This window comes from Pterocles gutturalis, unplaced genomic scaffold (genome assembly GCF_000699245.1).
Source record: "Pterocles gutturalis isolate BGI_N339 unplaced genomic scaffold, ASM69924v1 scaffold32775, whole genome shotgun sequence".
Taxonomy (NCBI): domain Eukaryota; kingdom Metazoa; phylum Chordata; class Aves; order Pterocliformes; family Pteroclidae; genus Pterocles; species Pterocles gutturalis.
Window position 1 is genome coordinate 26,294 of NW_010146945.1, and position 19,877 is coordinate 46,170.

A 19,877-nucleotide genomic window follows, 5' to 3' on the forward strand; every position below is an offset into this window, starting at 1 on the left:
TTGATAGGCATGTTTTTTCTATTGTCATTTAATTTTACAGTTAGTAATTAATTCAATACCAAAAAATAGAAGGAACTAAATAGACTAACTCTTATTTTTGGTACACTATTCAATTTTAAATACATATTCATGTTCCCTGAGGCTATTCTTTATGTGCAAGGTACTATAAAATACCTTGAAATTTACCTGCATTAATTATTTTTGGTATTCACTGGATGCAGAAAACCTTATGTCCCAAAGCATTAACTCTATTAAGACAGTCCTGTATCTCCATCTCCCTCTCCCTCCTTTCCCCAGGTCACTTATACATGAATTCTGGCTTAAACCAGAGGCAGCAAAAAAAAATGCAGGCTGGGTTATCTTCTTCCGTGGCACCCTAGCTACTACAGAATGAGGTTCTCCCCATCTTTCTTTGGTTGAGAAATTCTATCTGAATCTTAAAAATTTTCCTAGATAAAATCTCACTGGAAAAGATCCCAAGAAATTAATTGGTCCTTTCTGAAATTAAGACTTCAGGCTAAAGAATTCCCCTCTTTGTTTTTGCTCCGGCATCATGGAGATGACACCCTCCATGGCATCATGAGCACCTCAGGAACGCAATTTCTGTTACAGGAAATCTGTGTCTTTCTAGGTTTACCAGTCTATTTTGTGCTAAGATATAAACTCAGATACTGTCATTTAATAAGAAATTATCTGCCTCAGAAATTCTTTTACCAATATAAAGCAGAACTGGTACTTTATTGTCAATAATCTAAGGCAGCTTCTTTATTTTGCTCCCCTCCCTCCCAATATAAGAATGTCATAAAATGTTTAAAAGAGCACTTTCTAAAATACTCAAACTTGGGTAGATGCACTGCTTGTGGAACTCAAGATTTCGCTAAGTTATAAATTTTGTCTTGGTTTCTTCAGAAAATAAAAAGCATCCAAAGTCAAATCTCAAGAGAATTTAGCAAGAAACCAAAATGTGAATCTAAAACCCAATAAAAACAAAATACAGTATCTTGAAACCAGGCTCCATCTTGCAACTACAGATTCAATTAGCTGACAAAACAGCACCTGAGCCAAATAAAGGAGGGAGTTTTCACACATAAAATTTCAAGTATGTGAACTGATTTGCAAACTATTTTCTAATAATTTGAAACTCAGCTCAGAAAGAAGGCATGAACTTCTTTAAATGAAAAGTCAAAAGTGAATGTGAACATTCTAAGTAACATTTTCTATTTTTCAAGCATTACATTTCCCCTTCTGAAATCATAGAGAAACATCAATGAGAAGTCCTAGCGGGGGACCAAAGGCTGTGTATCTTTAAATGCAAAGACATGGAAGACGTTGTACTGCTTCGATATTCCACATTCCACAGGGATTCATTCCTATAAACATGTTTTGAAATTTTGTATTTCTTAAAGGAAAAAATCAACTGAGAATCTTGTCTTATTATACTCATACACAGAAGTGATACCTTTTCTTATCTGGCAAATCCATCCATAGTGGTAATCACAGTGTCTGTCATTCCAAAGCATGCTGGAATCACCACTGATCTCTGCACAAAGTTCAATTCCTTGATAATTATTGGGTTCTCCAAAGCCCCAGTTTTCATACCTCACCTATGACAGAAAAGGTTTTGTGAAGATTCTGTTATATAGAAAGAAAATAAAGGAGAGAGGGAGGAGATACCATCAAACCAAAGTGAATCAAACCTACAACTTGTTCCTACCATCAGTTTAAAAACTTAGATGAAAGGAAACCAGAATCTCCCTATGCAAATGCTGACTTTTCAAACTTTTTTTCAGATTGCAACTGGACTGCAGCTTAGATAACAGTTTACGGTCGTATTTGGAAGAATATTGACATTTTTGATAGGACCTAAATTCTGTAAAATTCATCTAATAAAAATAATGGGGCACGCTACATGTTGATATTAAATTAAGTAAGCAACCTGTATGAGTAAATTAGTAGGACATTATTGAGACACAACAAAAATGTGGTAATTTTTTCTCAGAAAAGTATTACTGCTATTCTATTTTTCCTGTATAATTTCCAAATTCAGTTTTCTGTACAGTAAACTTCCATCAATATTTTTTGACCAACCTTGCATGAAATACATCCACATCTCCAAAACCACTTGTGTTTCTACAGTTTTATATCTTAGTCTAAAGTGCAGTCAAGTCACACTGGCATAAAACAATTGCTTTCAGCTCCATGGAAGGTAGGCCACTTCAGATAAAGAACTAATTAGCAAAGAAGAGAAATACTAAAGATGGACTATTTTATGCAAAGAATCCTTGCACTTATAAAAATATCCATTTAGTCTACATTAATTTAATTTTCTTGTTGATTAAATGCACATTTTCTTATTAAAAAAATCAGTATGTTTTAGCCAAAAAAAAAATCAGGCTATGAAAATGCTATTCAGAAGCTTTCCTAAAGACAGCATGATACAGTAGAAGGTTATGATTAAACATAAAATTACATGGAAACACATACACCACACACACTTGAGAAGCACAGGGAATGCAAAACAACAGCTGCAGAAAATTAAATCACTCACTGGAGATCCATCACTCCAAACAAAGCCATCATCAGGATTCAAGTAATATAAGCCCATCCAGAAATGCTGGTGGTAATAGCCATTGTTCCTATAAAAACCCCACAAAATAATAAATGTCCCATTTATAAAAACTTTAAATATAAATCCAAACCTAATACAGGCATTCCAATATTTTTAATAATCTATAATTCACAACAGTTAGTAAGTTTCTCTAAAAATAATCCTTAAAGCTGTTAGAAATAAGAACAACCAGGGAGGAAATTAATTACAATGCAGCCACTTCTAGCAGTATACGTTAACTCTGACAGATTGAAACACTGACCAGGGAAACGTCCAGATCCATTTCAACTCCTGAAAACAAGGTGGCTTAATATTTTTGTATAATAGTTCAATAGCTACTATTGCTCCATTTATCAACTCTCCATTTTCTCTGTAAAGGGACTTAGAGTTTCCAACCACAAAGTTACTTGCTGCAGTTGAATCACATTTAAAAAATAGCACCTTAAACTAATTCTTATCTCCAAGCAGACACACTTTACTGATTTATCTGAATTTATTGAGTCAATTTGTGGTAATGCAGCATCTGGGACTTCTTCCTTACTATAAGTATGTAGCTTGGATTCTAGTACAGTTGTAGCATTTTGCAAGGCTGTCGTGTTTCAGTCTTGCTTCCTAGTTAGGCAGGGACAAGAAGTCCTTGTCTCCATTCCTCTGACTCTATTCAGGTCATATTGCAAGTGTTAGCTTTTTAAGAGCATTTTATCTCATTCAGCAATCTCACACCTGCATCTTACAGTTCATGGAGTTACAAGCCTTATTTACATTCTCTGTGTAAGAAAAAAATAATTTGAAGTTGCCTCTGCTTTCTGATTAGTTCATAAAAACGACAAACAATTAATATATTGACCAGATTTATATCACAACCGTTACCCTATTTGTTACACTTACTTCTGTGAAAACAACTGGTATCTGTGGTAATTTTAAAATATCCCAAAAATTTTATAATATCCCCAAATCCACAGCAAATATTTTTACATCAGATGGTAAATGTTGCCTCAAATAGATAACTTGCCAATCTCTTTTTACCATTAGCTTCTGGGGTAATTGCTGCTAGTCGTACAGCTCCTGCTATTTCCTCAGCTCTACTTTTTTTGCTCTGTGTGTGATACAGATGCAGATAATGAATATGGCTTATACTGAAGTAAAAACATACACCTAAAATTAAATATTTCAGAAAGACCAAAAGGCTAATCAAAGTGAATCAATGACCACACTACAGATACTCACGCAATAGAATGCCATATCACATATTGTTCTTCCTTGCCATTAATGGAGGCCAGATCTCCTCCTATAGCTCGACAAAACTCTTGAGATTCAAGCCATGTTTTCTTTTGCTCTCCTCTTGAAAAAGGCTAAAGAGAGCATTTTGCAATCAGACAAAATAGACCATATAGATCACAAGATCAGGAAACATCAACTACCTAAAAGCAATTAATTTACAATTAACTTGTTCTGTGGGAATTACAGAAAGTCTGGATACATGGTTTACGAGTATTCAACTCTGATACACAGGCTTAGTATGAGTGCCTTTAAGCCAGGTTGCTGCATTGCTGCATTGCTGACAGGAGTATCTGCTGCAAGACAACAAGTAGAAGAAAGGCACTTTTAATCTTAAAAGAATGGGAAATTAAGATCAGCAGTTCAGACCTGAAGATCAGACTTTAATGGTATAACCAAAGCCATGAGCATTTCCACAGAAGGGAACAAGACCTCTACATATAATCTGTAAATAAGCTTGTGAAACAGTAAAGACATATGTATACCAATTTTTATTGCATGTATGTGCAGCAAATGGAAAACACCTTAACGCAGAAATAAGCAACACACTTACTTTGAAACAGAAGCTAATACGATTGTTTGAGTCCCAGCCTTCTGGACACCGGGGAATAGGAGTTGTTGTAGGAACAGGTGGAAGTGTCACTCCTTCCGCCCACACTTTGCATAGGAACTTTGCCTTTTCTTCACATTTTATTACATCCCATAGTCCACCTGCAATTCCAGTCCTCATGGCAACGCAGCCCGGCTTTCTTCCTAGTTGTAAAGAGAAATGCACAAAAGCAACATTTAGGGGGTCATAAGAATTTAGAAAACTTCATGTTCTATCCTGACTGAAATTAAGTCTTTGTACAGAGTCAAAAATGTTTCTAAAGTTAGAGTGGGCCCAGAGGAGGGCCACGAAAACCATCAGAGGACTGGAACATCTCTCCTATGAAGAAAGGCTGAGAGAGTGAGGTTGTTCAGCCTGGAGAAGAGAAGGCTCAGCCTTCCCTTCTCCCTATCCTGAGATAAGGAAGACCTTATCTCAGCCTTTCAATATATAATAGGGGTTTATAAGGAAGATAAAGACTTTTTAGCAGGGCCTGTGGTGACAGGACAAGGGGTAATGGTTTCAAAACGAAAGACAGTAGATTTAGATTGGACATAAGGAAGAAATTTTTTTACTATGAGGGTTGTGAGACACTGGAACAGGCTGCCCAGAGAAGGTGTTGGTGCCTCATCAATGTTCAAGGTCAGGTTGGATGGGGCTTTGAGCCGCGTAATCTAGTGCAAGAAGTCCCTGCCAATGTTGGGGGGACTAGATGATCTTTAAATGTCCCTTTCAACCCCAACCATTCAGTGATTCTATGATTCTATGATGCTAATTCATGAAAAGAAGAAAAAAAAAGAAAAAAAAAAAAGATGTTTCACCCACATCCAAGATACTGAATTGTGCTTCACATCAAATCACCTCCAATGGCTGACTCTAGCAACATCATAACCTGTGATCCAATAAATTCTCCCTAAAACTGAAGACGTGGTTAGAGCTAGTTTCTCAAATTTCTCTAATTTGACTATAATTTTCAAAAATGAAGTTGCTATATATAGGCCTAGTATTGGCTTCATGGTCTACATAGCCTTACCACTCCACCTGACACATTCAAATCAGCATTTAGGTAATGAAATTAAAGAGAATCAGAGGATCTCCTGAAAGGCAAATTTAATACACTAGTACCTTGAAGGCTGATGACTGATGTGATCATGTCAGAGACAGAATAACCTCCCACCCCCATAATTTTAATAGCACAGAAGGAAACAGCAGCTTTCCTCAACAAAACCTAGTAAATAAGGAAATCACAATTAATCTAGCAAAGACATTAACTAAAAAAAGATTAAACACAAATCTTCCTTTGGCCCTCTTTTCCTTCCCTAATCCCATTTTCTCTAGGACCAGAGATGCTCCATGCATGCTGTGATCTCACACACCTCAGAACATGCAGTGAGCAAGTGTACTGTAAGATATGGCTGGACAGGCAGGACATGCAAGCAGGGCGCAACATGCCTGCAGAGATTGGTCTTCCAGAGTAGTACAGACACAGACTTTCCCAGAAGAGACACAAATCAGAAACTTGATCTTAATTCAAAGTCTCTTCCCAAGTTCACGTTAAAAACTAATTTCAGCAGTAAGCAGAAAGTTAGCTCCATGCTTGAGAAAGCAGACAGATATATTTGAGAGCAATCAGTCATTACATCATAAAGTGAAGGCTAAGGAATGGAGTAAAAAAAATTCAAGTAGTGAGCAATGTATTTTGGGAACTGGACTCGTTAAACAGAATAGAGCCATACCTACCAGGCATTTTGGAATTCCAGTGTGTAAATAAGACAGATTCACCATTAGCCCACTTGAACGTTCCCTTTTCTTCTACATCTGAAAGTCCAATCCAAAAGTGTCTTTCTGTTCTCAGCCCAACCAGGCTAGTCAGATAGGCTTGTTCATATCTGTTCAAAAGAACACAACCGTTAAATTAATACTGATAAATTTATTTCAGAAAGTTGTAAAAGGTTTGCTATTTTCTCAGAATTACCACTGTGCCCTCTTGAAAGCATAGCTTTCCATCTATAGATTGATTTACTTGAACAAAGCACATGACAAAACATTACATAATAGATATTTTGTAAGCTTTGATACCACAGTATCCTCCCTTCTCTTCAGATGTCCAGTAAAGAAAGTGACATAATCATGGACTGACATTAAATTGGTGGGAAACAAGAAACCTGACATGACTTATGTGCTATACCACTGCATTTTCTGAGAATTTCTAGTACCGTTATATTTTAATGACTTCTTGTTTCAGACAAATCCAAAACTGGAAAAGGAACCTCAGCATTACTGAAGAAATATACAAAAATAGAGGCAAAATAGTATGATGCTAAATTATCAAACTAAGAAACACCGCAAATTAGATCCAATGATCATGCAAGAAAAGTTATGTTTGGGAAACAAACCTATGTAGAGGTAAAGCCTGTCATAGCTCCTTACAGTGTTTAAACAAACAGATCTTAAGAAATCAAAGCAAAGAAAAGAAGTCTTCCCTTAACAAGGAATAGTCTAAAGACCACATCAATGTTAAACGATTTTTGTGACAGCTGCAGTGCTACCTACATTTAGAGAGCTACTTTTCATGACAGCTGGGGCTTTCACACTAGAACTTATCTATTTAGATTATATAGAAGAAAAATAAGAGAAAGTGTAAAGCATTGAGTCAACTGCAAGCAAAATATGCTGTTTCTTAACCCTAACTTTCATTTTCCCAATATTCCACATTCAATCATGTGCACCAGTTGTTCAGAAATTTAGCACACGCTGAACCCTGGCTGAACTGTGATGGATTTCCAGGTACCAAGCACTTCTATCATCATTTGGTTTCTTGTTTAATTTTTTTCAAAGTAGCTCAATTCTGAGAAGACCAGATAGGTGAAAATTATATCCTCTTGCTCATTTGAACTATGATTTGAAAGGAATTCAGAGCCATATCTCTTAATTTAATAATCAAAACTGGATTCTATATCCCTCACTCAAGTAAAACCCATTCTCAAGCCACTACAATTAAGGAAACAGAAAATATGATTCTATTCTTTTCCTTGGCATAACCATCTATATCAATATTGATTTCACAGCCATCACCTATTTTTACTGCAAACTGAATTTCTGGATTTGAATATACATGCAAAAAGTGTGAGAAGTTCTGTATCTACAGATAGCTGTCCTCTCAAGCAAGATTTTTGCACAGAGTCTTTATTTTGATATTCAGATGACACTAGATGTTAAATCCTCCTGTGATACCTGTGATACCCTCACACAAGTAGACTTTTACATACCTGTCTTCAATAGTTGCTAAAAAGGCCTGATGCCTTCCACAGGTTTGATTTGCTTGAGAAAATGATACAAATGTATTTCCAATGAAGTAACAATAAAAACCATGTCTTTTCCAACCCTGTCAAAATAAACATTAAGTGATCACATATATTGCAGCTCTTCTAAATGTCTTAAAAAAAATACAAAACTGACTTATACTGTTGTCAGCTAACCATTAGACAAAGGAAAAACTGAACTGAAAAAGCCAGACTGGAAACAGGAAGGATCAAACCTTGTTAAAATGTTGTTAAATTCCACTTATAAAGTGCTTAGTGTAGGATTACAACTAACACATAGGCATTGTCCAATCATGAGAATGGTCCTGAGACGCAAATTTCAGTTTGGCTTTTCAGAAAGGGAATGACACCTCAAACAAGCTTGTTTATTATTAATTAGCATTAACACTCTCTCCTAATGTTTTGTCATTAACTCAGGAATCTGCTTACAGAGGAAGAGTTTGCTGTGACCAGCCACAATTCACACTAATTTTCTTCTGACAGTTTTCAATTTCTCACCTATGAAAGACTTTTTTCTATGAGCAGGCACTTAGTTCTCTAGGCAAGGATAACATCCACAAGCATTAAGATCCCTTCATCTTCTCCAACAGTTGAATATTTGTAAGGTTCCCAGGTACTCTTTTACAAATATTGATAATAAACATCAAAGACTTCCGTTGCAGCTGTATAAAGCAGATGTGGGACTAAAGGCAATTTTTTCATGGAAGACAAAAAAACAGTAAGATTCTCTATGACATAACAAATTACAGCAGGTTTTTTGGAATTACTCTTATGCTACCAGAAGGCAAGCATTACCAAATAAGCAATAGATCCACTGGCAGTTCAGAAGGAGCACAATGGATTCATTTTGCTCAGGCACTAGTAACAAATTCTTCAAAGCAGAAAGTACTGCCAGAGACCACAGCAAAGCCTTGAGAATAGTATGTAGACAAGCACACCCTTCCTGCTGTGAAAAAATTTGAAATAAAATTGTAGGAAGAGCTGAAGAGCAACTGCCGGTGCAGGCAAATTCTTAGGAAGGCTTGAAAGCCAATCAAGGAAAAATGGCCTGCTGTGGGGACTACAGATTTGAGTTTTGGCTTAAGTTCTGGAAAAACAAAGGGAGCATCGAGAGCCAAATGACTGTCAGAGCCTAGATTTATTCGTGTGTATCACCTGTCCCATAGGTCATAGAAATTAGAAGGCCAACTGTTCTGACGATAACACAGAACCCATTTTTCCTGTTTTGTCTGTCATCTAGGTGGCATTTTCTCCTCTTAATCATTCCTAGCAGCCTATTCAGATCAAACAGCTTTTTCTTCACTTACTCTCTGGCAGCCCATGTCAATAGTTTCTTCTTCTGTAGGAGCTTCTGACATGGGTTTCCTTTTACAGATGTAGCCAATTTTCTTTTCACAAGAATGGTCTGCCCAAAATCCATCCTGAACATAAGAACAGAACATCAGAGCCAAGTGGGATTTAGTCTTCAAAAAAGTTGCTTTATGCTTTTAAGTTTTTAATTAGTTTTTACTAGCTTTAAAAGACGCAAAACCTACATTTAAGTTCAGTACTGAATTCCAACCTAATTCCAGCCTCACTTCTATTGGGCTGATTCACCATTGATTTACTCCTTCTTTGATTATTTACCCTTCTGAAAACCAAGCCCTTGGAGGTGACAGAAATACACCATCTTTACAAAGACTACTCATGTAATAAGCATGCAGGAGGAAAGGGAGTTGAAATAGAAAAAGAAAAAAAAAAGACTACATTCCTTAGTTAATACTTACATAAAAATTTGAAGATGGAGAAAGATCCTTCTCAAAGTTAGAATTAACACTGTTACTCCACATACTACAGATTCTCAGAGGAAACACTGACATTCAGTGGGAGCTGTACTGAAAGTGGGGAACCTCACACCATGGTCCTGCTACATTTTACATACATTTTGGTTCACCAGATGAACTAAGGTATTGGGAGAGGAAGAGAAGCCCCTTTGCAAAGCACTCTCTCACCTGGGCCTTAAAGACTCCACTTTTGTAAAAGTAAAATTATAGCAGTTGGTGGCAATTTCTTTCTTCTTTTATTTTCCTCTTTTTTTTTCTTTTCTTCTTCCCCCCAGAAATGTAAAATAATCATCACGGTAACACACTGTCCCTTGTGCCACAATACACAAAGTCCTCAAAGGTCTCAGCAAACCCTAATTCCAGCAAAAACTCTCCCAACACTCAACACTACTGCCTACAGCGATGAAGAACCCTAGGATGTTCAGCTGGTGCTTGTGCCTTCTCTGCCCTATGCTGACTGCAAGGCGACTCCACTGGTGGCTGTCTCACCACCTCCTACCATTTCTTTCTCTGTCTCACTAGGCTGGTAGGCACTTCAAATGAACACCCAAAACTCTGACCTTCTCAGCACAAGAAATCAGCACAACTTTCACAACCTTTAGACTTCTTCAACACAGGAAAACTTACTCTGAAGCTTTCGCTCTCATTGCAGGAAGATCCTTTGCTGTCTTCCCATAACTGTGTCTTCACTGTGAAATTCATGCAGTAATTTATAGGGATTTCTTACCATGTCTTATGAGCTGCCTTTTGCAAATATCTCTCTGTTCTCCTACTTCCTCATTAACTAAACCCAAACACTTCCTTTAAAAAGAAGGTGCTACAGACAGGGGCAGGTTTTGTTCAAAAAAAAAAAAAAAAAAAAAGGGATTCAGATGACTTCAGTAAAGGAGTGAACAACCCAAAATAAACAACAATGGAACCATATGTGTACATAGATAGACAAACCTCAACAAAAAACAGGGAAAGTCAACTTATAATTATGCCTTGTTTGGTCAGTTGATGGCCAATCCCGAGAGACAGTGGGCTAGTGCAACTTCCAAGGGATCTGAAGTTACTTTTCCTACAAAGATCAACTATTTAATAGATATGTATTTTGAAAGAGTCCAGAAGAACCAACAATAAAATTAGCTTTCCACACAAGAGCCACATATATGAAAAGACTGTATATAGCCACAATGTGTTGTGTTTTCTTAATCTATAATTCTCACAATAGAAATTACTGACTTTTGAACCCAAGGGAAAACCTGGCCTGATGGCAAGCATCAAGTCCTTGTAATTTATCCTTGAAAGAAACATTTAGCAGTCTGACTATTTGGTATAGAAAGCAAAAGAGCCTTCCTGTCAAAGAGAATGGTAGAAAAACTAAAGCATAGCATGTCAACAGCTACCCTTTCAAAGTTAAATGAGACAAATGGTAGCTTCTCTACATCGTAGCAAATTTGTATCACATTAATTTGCATCACTGTCCAAAAAGTGCAGTCAAATAAAATGAAAAGTAAAAACAATATAATGAAGGAGTTAAAATAAAACCATACCTACATCCACAAAATTTAATTAAATATAGACAAAAACCATAACACAATGCACGTTACAAATGAGCACATCATAAATGGAAGCCCTTTTTGATGGCATTGTTGCATGCCTTACTGTTATAATTCACTTCTAACTTTCCATTAGCAGCCTGAGGGCACAAATAGACTTAAATGGGACCTACCATCTTCACTTGGGGCCTCCACCCACCTGCCTGCCCATGGACCCTGGGGCTCCACTTAAGCTCAGACCTGGGCCTTCAATCCCTCTCCATGCTGCAACATGGAGACAAGTACTTGTCTCCACCTCCAGCAAAGTCTGTACCTGGCTATGGGACTTGTTGATCCACACCCTGACCTTTGGACTGTCTTCCTGGCTTGATCTTGGGCTTGCCTTGTCACTGTGGACTTCTCCAGCAATCACTAGATTTTGTCTGACCCTGGTTACTCTCTCCAGACCTGATCCTGACTCAGCTACTTGGCTTGATCTCTTGGACCCACTTCATCATCCTGGATGTGGGCTGTGGTCTGCCACCAGCTGCCTACCCCATATGCCCTGCCCCCTTGCTGGGAACAGCGGGACAGGCTCCTGAAAAGTGAAAAAGGAAGTAATTTATTTCAAATATCCCTGCTGGCTTCCAGCTAACCTGTTTTTAACCACATAAAAAAACCCCACCCTAAGTATCTCGTTCTGCTTTTTTACTAAATAAACAACTGTAAGAATTGATTGCAACCTCTGTAAGAAGGTGTGTATACTTGAAGACTTTTGCTCTCAGATTTCTCTTTCACAAATCAAAACTTTCTTTATTTTTTCAGCCAAAACCTACATCATGCTTTCAATGTTGCTTCTGAGCGACACAAATGAAAGGATGACAGCTCTTCTAAAGCAGCAGAATGGAACAGCAGGCTGCTACTTTTATTTATAGCTACAGCCATAAATATACCTGTGTATTGCTGTTGAAATTAAAAGGGCCTCTGGGGATTAGATACAAGTCTCACTTAATACATATTCAGTGCTGAAGGACCCCAAGATCATTCTGTACTAACAGACACTGAGCTAGGTGAAGGAAGGGAAGGCTTAGTCTACCAGAGGATGGAGTCTTCTGCTTCCTCGCTTCCCAAAGTCAAGGCCCTGCAGCCTGAACAAGTATTTTCAGCTCGTTCTTGACCATAGTATTCAGCATTCCAGTCTGCCATCAGAAACTCTACTTCTGAGTAATGATCATGGGTTATCTGTCTGCACTGAATGCTGTCACTTTTAGCACACAGGACATGACAAGTGAGTCCAAATCTTAATGCTTTGAGACCCTGGCCATTGAATTAATTTTATTTTAATACTCAATCAAATGTTAGATCCCTTTTATAACCTTAGGTCATCTTCTATCAACAGATCTGCCTAGACACATATAAGCAATCACATGCCACTGTGTATATCTCAAACTATTCCTGCCTCCTTGTACTTGAACTGCTTGTGTGTTCCAGTGGTTCAGTCCAGACATACGCTTCAGGACTTTACTGACCATACAAAGTGAGGGTGAGGACTCAAATAGGAATAACTCTATTTTTTTCACCTATTTCCTTATCTAGTAGGTATCAATCAATGGCCACAAGGAGGTGGGGGGAAACACTAGGTAGACCAACAGTAGTTCTCCCAGGGCTTAGCACTGTGGAGTGGCATTAATTTATTCCAGACTATGCTGTTCCTGCCCTGCACCAGAGGATACTGCTAGAGCTGGTTGCAATCTCTCCCTGCCTTGCCTTTCTCCTTAAATTTTATGGAATTAGACAAATGTGCCTTTTCTCTAATTGTGCAACAGAAGCAGACGTAGAGAAATGCAACAGGTGCTAGAATTCAAACTAACACAAGTGATTTGCTTAGGTTTGCAAAAAATTAGAATCTAAGTGGACCTCAGCCTCTGTATACAAATTGAGATTTTTAACCTGAATCCAAGTTCCCCAAAATTCTGTAACACTTGGCTTGGCCAGAAAAATGCCACCCAGATCCTCAGAGTGCCACAAAATAAATTCTGCCCTTGCTATTTTTTTTTTTAAACTCTTGGTTTGAAGGTAGTCAGGTCATTCTGATAAAAATCGTGGTTTTACCAATGCATTTAAGCTGACCTATATGTTCCATAAGACTGTAAAAAAAGATTAATAATAAAAAAATATTGCATCAAGGAACTATGGATATCAAGAGTAATCTCAGTACTTTTTTTAAAGTACTAGCCGCTTTACGAAATGCTCGTCAGCCTCTAACCTCCTCTAATACTTCCTACACCAATACTTCCATGTACAATACCATAAAACACAAAAGTTTACACCGATAGATGAGGGTAGATAAAGGGCACAGGGAGGCAGACAAGACAAAACCTCAAGTATGTGTTCCTTGCAACTCACCATCCACAAGCACCAAGGCCAGCCACCTTGCAAACCTCCGATTCCTGAGCAACTTCTTCAACCTTGACCAACATAAAAGTCCTTGAAGCAACTGCCATTCACAACCTCAATTGACTGACCCTCACATTTGAGCATTCAGCTTCCTTCCACTGTCTGACTCTATAATTCCGTTAGACAAAGCATCTACTATATGCACAACCAGCACTGGCATAACCATTGCACAGTCAATGGAGCACAAAATCCTCACACCCTTAAAAATCTGTTCATTCAATAACTATGAGCACCATGGCCTGGTTGCCATGGAAGAAATACACATTTACACTCTTCTCACCAGATCATGTCCCCTAACATAATGGTGAAGAATTTTTAATAGATTATAATTTAACTCATGCTAAAATACACATCAAATTCTAAACTTCCGGACACATCTGACTGCACATGAAGTTCCTTCTCCCTGCTGACTTCATACAGCAATGAAACTGTATATCTGAACTTTGTCCCAGCCAAGGAACACCTTCACAAACACATAGCTTTGCTCAATTTTGGGGGATTAACATGCTACACCCTATATAGGCTTGCCTCTTCCATGGATACTACTGCCGTTTTGCTCTCCCAAGTATGCTGTTCTAGTTCTCTTCCTCATTCCTTCCTGGAACTGATGATGTGGTCCCTTTTTCTCCTAGTGCTGTACCTGCTAACTTCTCTATGCCCCTACAGCTTCTTCCTGCTGCAGAGTTGGCTCAGCCCTCTCCCACTGCATTCAATCTCAGTTTCAGTATTTGAGTGTTTGTGCACCAGAACGATGGAGACACATGAACCAGCTGCACACATACATGCCATTGTTGCTGTTGATTGCACATAAGTGAAGCAAATTAGAAAACTAGGCCTACTGCGGCTTGAGTGCAGGCTTCCCCTATGAGGCAAGCTCTGTACAGTGTTCAGGCCAATGGGGAAAAAATTTTTAGTTCTCCTCTTCAGTTTTTAAGTATGCTCACCAAAAGCACAACCCTCAAGTTTTAATTTTGCAAAATAAGAAAATGCCTTTGATACAGGTAAATACATTTCTTCCTCCTAATAAAATAGGCAAACCCTGAAGGAGGTGGTAAGTTCAATATTTTTAATTATCACAAAGAGGAAAAATACCATTTTGCAACATCACACACAGACTGACTTTTATACAAGGTATTATCTCAGTTCCTGTAGTACACCTAAGTCATCGATCGTGGCCATATTCCAAAAGGTAGCCTTTTCAAAGCAGCCTTTTAATTGTAGGTATACAGTCACTCAGGAAAGCCTGCCACTAGTGCCACTGCTAACTGCTTTTCTCACAACTCTTCATGTGCAGTGCAGATACAAGCATAACATCTAATCCACCTAGACCTGAGATTTATAACTTTGCCTAGAAAAAGAAAATTAAGGCTTTTATTTTCTTCTAAAGACAGTATTTCCCTCTAACATCATTAAAAACTGCTAGTGCAATTTTTTAAGGTAGGTGTAGATACCATATTCAGTCAAAGCAGAAAAATCCAGACATATCCAAAATGTCTTTGTAGCTTCCCAAAGAAAAGCATTTACATGTTCATGTGTTCCACAGTGTAATTAAGTGTTTCTTAACTTTCCACATACACAAACTGAAATCCAGAAATATAGATCTTGGGGGGCAGTTGTCTTCAAGGAAAGCCACTGTTTGCCTGCTTCTCAGGGAAGGAAACAAAAACAACTTTCTGGTAAACTCGAACAGGTTTCCTCAAAAAAGTAACACCTATAATAATCTAAAATAGGCTACTCCAAACAGTAATATCCCCTACTTTTGTGCACTTGCATAGAAAACAGCCCAAATGATAAAAGAAATTATAACATAATTAAGCAAATAGCTACATGATTTTACCTTTCCTTTCATAACAACACAGTCCTCTTGCCTGTTGTTTGCATGAGTGGGTTCTCCACGAAGCCACTTGGTGTAGGTGACAGGTGTCCCATCACTCCATTCAAAGTACATCTGAACCTTGAGGTCATTCAACCCAATCCACAGCTCGTCAGCTGGCTCTGAAACACAGGATTAACAAGGTTGATAACAATCCTTTTATATGATGTGAACTTTCATCTTCATAAAATAGAAAATAATTTATTTTCAGGAAGTTTAAAAGGCAGTCACAGGAAATTAAGGATCCCCATTTCATAAAGAGGTCAGATCATTCCTCATATAACCACTTTTGTCATCAGGAAAGGCTACTCACTGTAGCAGAAATACAGTAAGACTGTTTAACTTAGTACAAAACAGCCAAAATACTCTTTGTTGAACTATGTTGCAACACAACTAGATTCATTTTTTCCAGCACAAAACTCTTGTAACAAGATATGAGTAAAAACCTACATAAAATTCTACTTCCCCTTTCCATCCTACCTTTAGTGTAGTGAAGAAAGAAGTGACTTCTTTCCTAATGCTCAGACACCCAGTGTTGTCTTCTAGAGCTGACAACCAGAGTACTTGCAAGTTTTTCCATTACATGTGTTCCTATATTTTATTTCATTTCAGAGCAAAATGAAATTCATGTAGTTGTTGGACTTTTTTCAGTTTACAGTTAATGGAGTTAACTGCTGGTTTTTGTCTGGAAGGAAAGTGCAGGACTGATCAAGGATGTTACTTTACAGCAGCTGTTCTTAAGAGATTTGTCTGTGCTTAAAATCCTCCGCTCTAACACATTGCTACTATAATGTTCATAGCTAGTTTTGTTCTGAATAAACGATTTCAATAAGGAAGATTAAAAATTTGAGCATCTATAATCAGTCTGAACTCATCATTATCAAAGGGCATTCCTCTCTAGAACTGATTTTATGGCTTTGTTCATTGCAATTGGCCTTTTTTAAACTATCATTTAATTACAGTCTGTCATCTAGCCTACGCTAAAGGCAGCAGGTGTTTCCTTTTGTTCACAGCTCTATGACTCAGATCACACTGACCAACTGCATCCACAGTCCTCTCCTTAGATAGCAGTCTTTCCAAGCAGAGTATGAACTACTTGGTTGCTAGAACTTACTCATTATGAGTATTTTTCATGAATGATAGGGAGACTACTTTTTAACAGTTTTTCCCACTGCTTAGGGCTTTGCGTTTCTGCAACCCATCTACAGCACTCAGAGGTTTTCCCTGTTCAGGTTGTTATCATAGTTCTTGCCCTCTTCCGCAAGTTTTTCTCTAACATCCTCGTCTATCCAGAGAGACCACAGTCAACCTGACAATGAAATCACCCATGGAAACTGAAAATGGGATTGTGAGCCCACCCAAAAAGATATCAGCTGCGTGAGCAGGTCTCTCAATGGAACTGGAATTGTTCCTTTCCTGTTGCTGCTGTCACTAACAACAGAATTGCCTGTAAAACAGTTAAAAGTCATTGCCCCAAGACAATCCTTTTTGATTAACACATTTCAGAGGGAGGTTTTCCTAGATACCTCCACAACTTAAAACTCTCCTGTGGCATTTCTCCCATCTGCTAGTTACAGGAATATGGAAGCTTCCCATTTTGACCAATCAAGCTGCTGCAAAAATCACCGTCCCAGTCTGTCACTCCAATGCAGTCAACCCTCTCTCTTATCTCTCCCATCTTTGTTACCTAAGTATGATCAGACCTCATAACTCATCCATACTGCCCTTACTATCTCTCCCGCAATCAGAAGGGCTCAGATTCATGGGACATCAGGCTCCATTTTCAAAAGGCACCTTTACCTCTTCTTCCAGACTGCTCTTCATGTTCAAAAGTCGCCCAACATCACATCTCAGTACCCTCTCTTAAACTCTCCTCTGCTACCAAAATTGAAACTTGTTCCAATTCCACTGCCCATCATGGTCTCATTCCCTCCTTAGCTATCACCATCCATGCTCTCTAATTTATTTTTTGTTTAGTTGTTAAAATCTGTCTGTGTTTATCGAGCACCTAGCACAGCGGGGGACTCATCCATGGCCAGAGCTCCTACTGTGGTGGGATCATACCATGGCAATATGAACAATAAACAGCATTCTTTAACAAAGTTACTACATCAAAGTCATCTAAATAAGCCATGCAAATTATAAATGGCCAAGAGCCATTTCTGGCTCTGTGGAACCTCTTCCTACATAACATTTTCTCCTCTGAAGAAAAAATGCTGTCACAGAGTTTTGAAATCATCTCAGAAGCTGGGTGACTAAATACCAAGATTTTTCTTTCACCCCAGACGCTTGTAAATAAGCTGTTTCCCACTCTCTCAGACATGCACTGGGCCACGTTTGTGCCACATCACATGCTGGACTTCTGTGTAAACATCCAGAATGCACTTCTTTTGTTCTTCTTCATCTTCCTCTCTGAAGTTCCCCCTTGTGGGTGATACCAACAAAAGCTCAGCTATTATGACAGTACTCATCCTATTGTACCCCTTCTTCCATTGTTTTATCTGGGACTGTGAATTGTTTGGCAAAAAAAAAAAAAATACTTTTATTCTTTCTGTATAGCACTTATTGTAGCAGAGTTCTGATGCAGACAAGATTTTCTAGGCACTGCAATACCTGGTGTTCTCATCTTAGTGGTGAACAAGTGAACAAGGGTAATCTGATGCTGTCATAAACAGCCTTAAGAGGCTTCTTTAGTTGTTCCAATTTTACCCCTTTGAAAAGAATGCTTTACAAAATAGTCTCTTGCAGTGAGTGTGCCGTATGTGAGAAGCCTGCTTTCCTTCAGGACTATTTCCATTTCAGAAACATGAACTTTCACAAAAACAGTGCAGCACAGTCAGTTCAGGTAAGGTCTTTGGAGAAGGCATTACAATACGAAATAACCTACTTAGAAGGAGTAAGGTGAAAACAAAACTAACTTCTTTAGAGCCTAACTTCTTTCAAACATCCTAATGTCTCATCAAGAGGTCCCACCTTTTCTAATAATCTCCTTTGAAAGAGTAAAACTTTCATGTTGTCCATGAAAGAACAAGAAATTACTCTTTCAGGAACGTAAGGACAAGTGTTGCAATGGAGTTGGCTAGGATACAAACCTAAAGCATATCAGCTATTTCATGCTTGCCACTCCAAGTCTGCTGTTACATGGCAGCTCAGGGCAGCTTACTGCACTTTCAGTGAAGGATAAACTAACTCACATTTACGTGGCATTAAAAGCACACATAGGATCAGTCACTGCAAATTAAGTGTGAACATGCTCCTCCCACCAAAAAGCAGTAGCTGAACCTCCACGCAAAATCAGGTTCACGTAAAGCAATAACAACCACAAAATTGCCTCAGTGTCAGCATGACTGCATCTGCCCTAATGAACACACAGCATCTGTAGCCTAACTTGGATTGTGACAACTCAAATGCATCCTCAGAAACTGAGCGCCTAAGTACCATATTTAATTTGGGGCACACCTGAATCCACATACTGGGACAGACAGCTTCCTTTTTCAGAAGAAACACTAGCAGTGTGATTTGAAAAATAAGGACATGGCAGTGCCAATAACAGGACTCAGGTCTTCCCAAACTGTCTTTGACCAACGGACTTTGCTTCCCCTCATCTATCTTTGCAGACCAACAGTAAAAATCCTTCCAGCTTCTGAGAAGGTTGACAATTGTTTTATTCTGTATAAAGGGAGGTAGAAGTAGACCCTAAGAAATAGTAGTTTGTGGTTGGTGCAATTCACAACATTGACCACAGCTTTTCTGTGATGGTAGTTTGTTTGGTTTTCGTGCTCTGTGTTGGATTTTTTTTCCCAAAGATTTTTTTAAATTTAAATTTTAACTCCTTCTGCACCCTGTGATCAGGACAACTATTTTTTTTTTAAACAGTATCTTCCTGTTATTAATAGGTAAGACATATTCAAAACTCTTTATTTTCTTAAATACATGTATGTTATTGTAAAAAAATACTCACGGTACCCAAGCTGAGAAATAACAAAGCTGTACTCTTCAACATTATGGATGCTCGCCAGATCCCCATCCTCTTTCCTGCAAGATGTTAAGGCATCTTTCCATATTTTGGGGTCCCTGTGAATTATGTAACAGTGACCAGCATATGACATCCATTGATCGGGACATCTAATAGGCACATTAGTCTCTGAAAAGAAAAATTACCATTAAGAGTTTTAGACTTCTATTTTTAACTAAAGACTGAAAATCACACAAGGAAAGATTTAACAAATTAATTACACATTTTCTTCATGAAGAATAGCAGAGATGAAAAATATGTACAGGGATAATCATCTGCATGCATGATTAAAAGTTGAATCTTCCAGATTTTTTTTAAAGAACACTACAGCTGCAAACAAGTGTTTGCATCTTGTGAAAAGACAGAATTAAAAATAACCATAAAACACAGT

General features: G+C 38.1%; 1 protein-coding gene across 1 annotated transcript in view; it reads right to left on the bottom strand.

Annotated features, from left to right (window-relative positions):
• The window catches only part of MRC1 (mannose receptor, C type 1), a gene marked incomplete at its 5' end in the record, with an annotated part of 40,566 nt that extends 20,951 nt beyond the window's left edge, over window positions 1-19,615 (bottom strand). The window contains 9 exons of the mRNA XM_010085911.1: window positions 1,460-1,604; window positions 2,549-2,636; window positions 3,836-3,960; window positions 4,440-4,639; window positions 6,216-6,364; window positions 7,745-7,860; window positions 9,106-9,219; window positions 15,436-15,593; window positions 19,433-19,615. Coding sequence (XP_010084213.1) covers window positions 1,460-1,604; window positions 2,549-2,636; window positions 3,836-3,960; window positions 4,440-4,639; window positions 6,216-6,364; window positions 7,745-7,860; window positions 9,106-9,219; window positions 15,436-15,593; window positions 19,433-19,615 — 1,278 coding nt within the window. The remainder of the gene's footprint in view (window positions 1-1,459; window positions 1,605-2,548; window positions 2,637-3,835; window positions 3,961-4,439; window positions 4,640-6,215; window positions 6,365-7,744; window positions 7,861-9,105; window positions 9,220-15,435; window positions 15,594-19,432) is intronic.
• Between the last annotated feature and the right edge of the window lie 262 nt (window positions 19,616-19,877).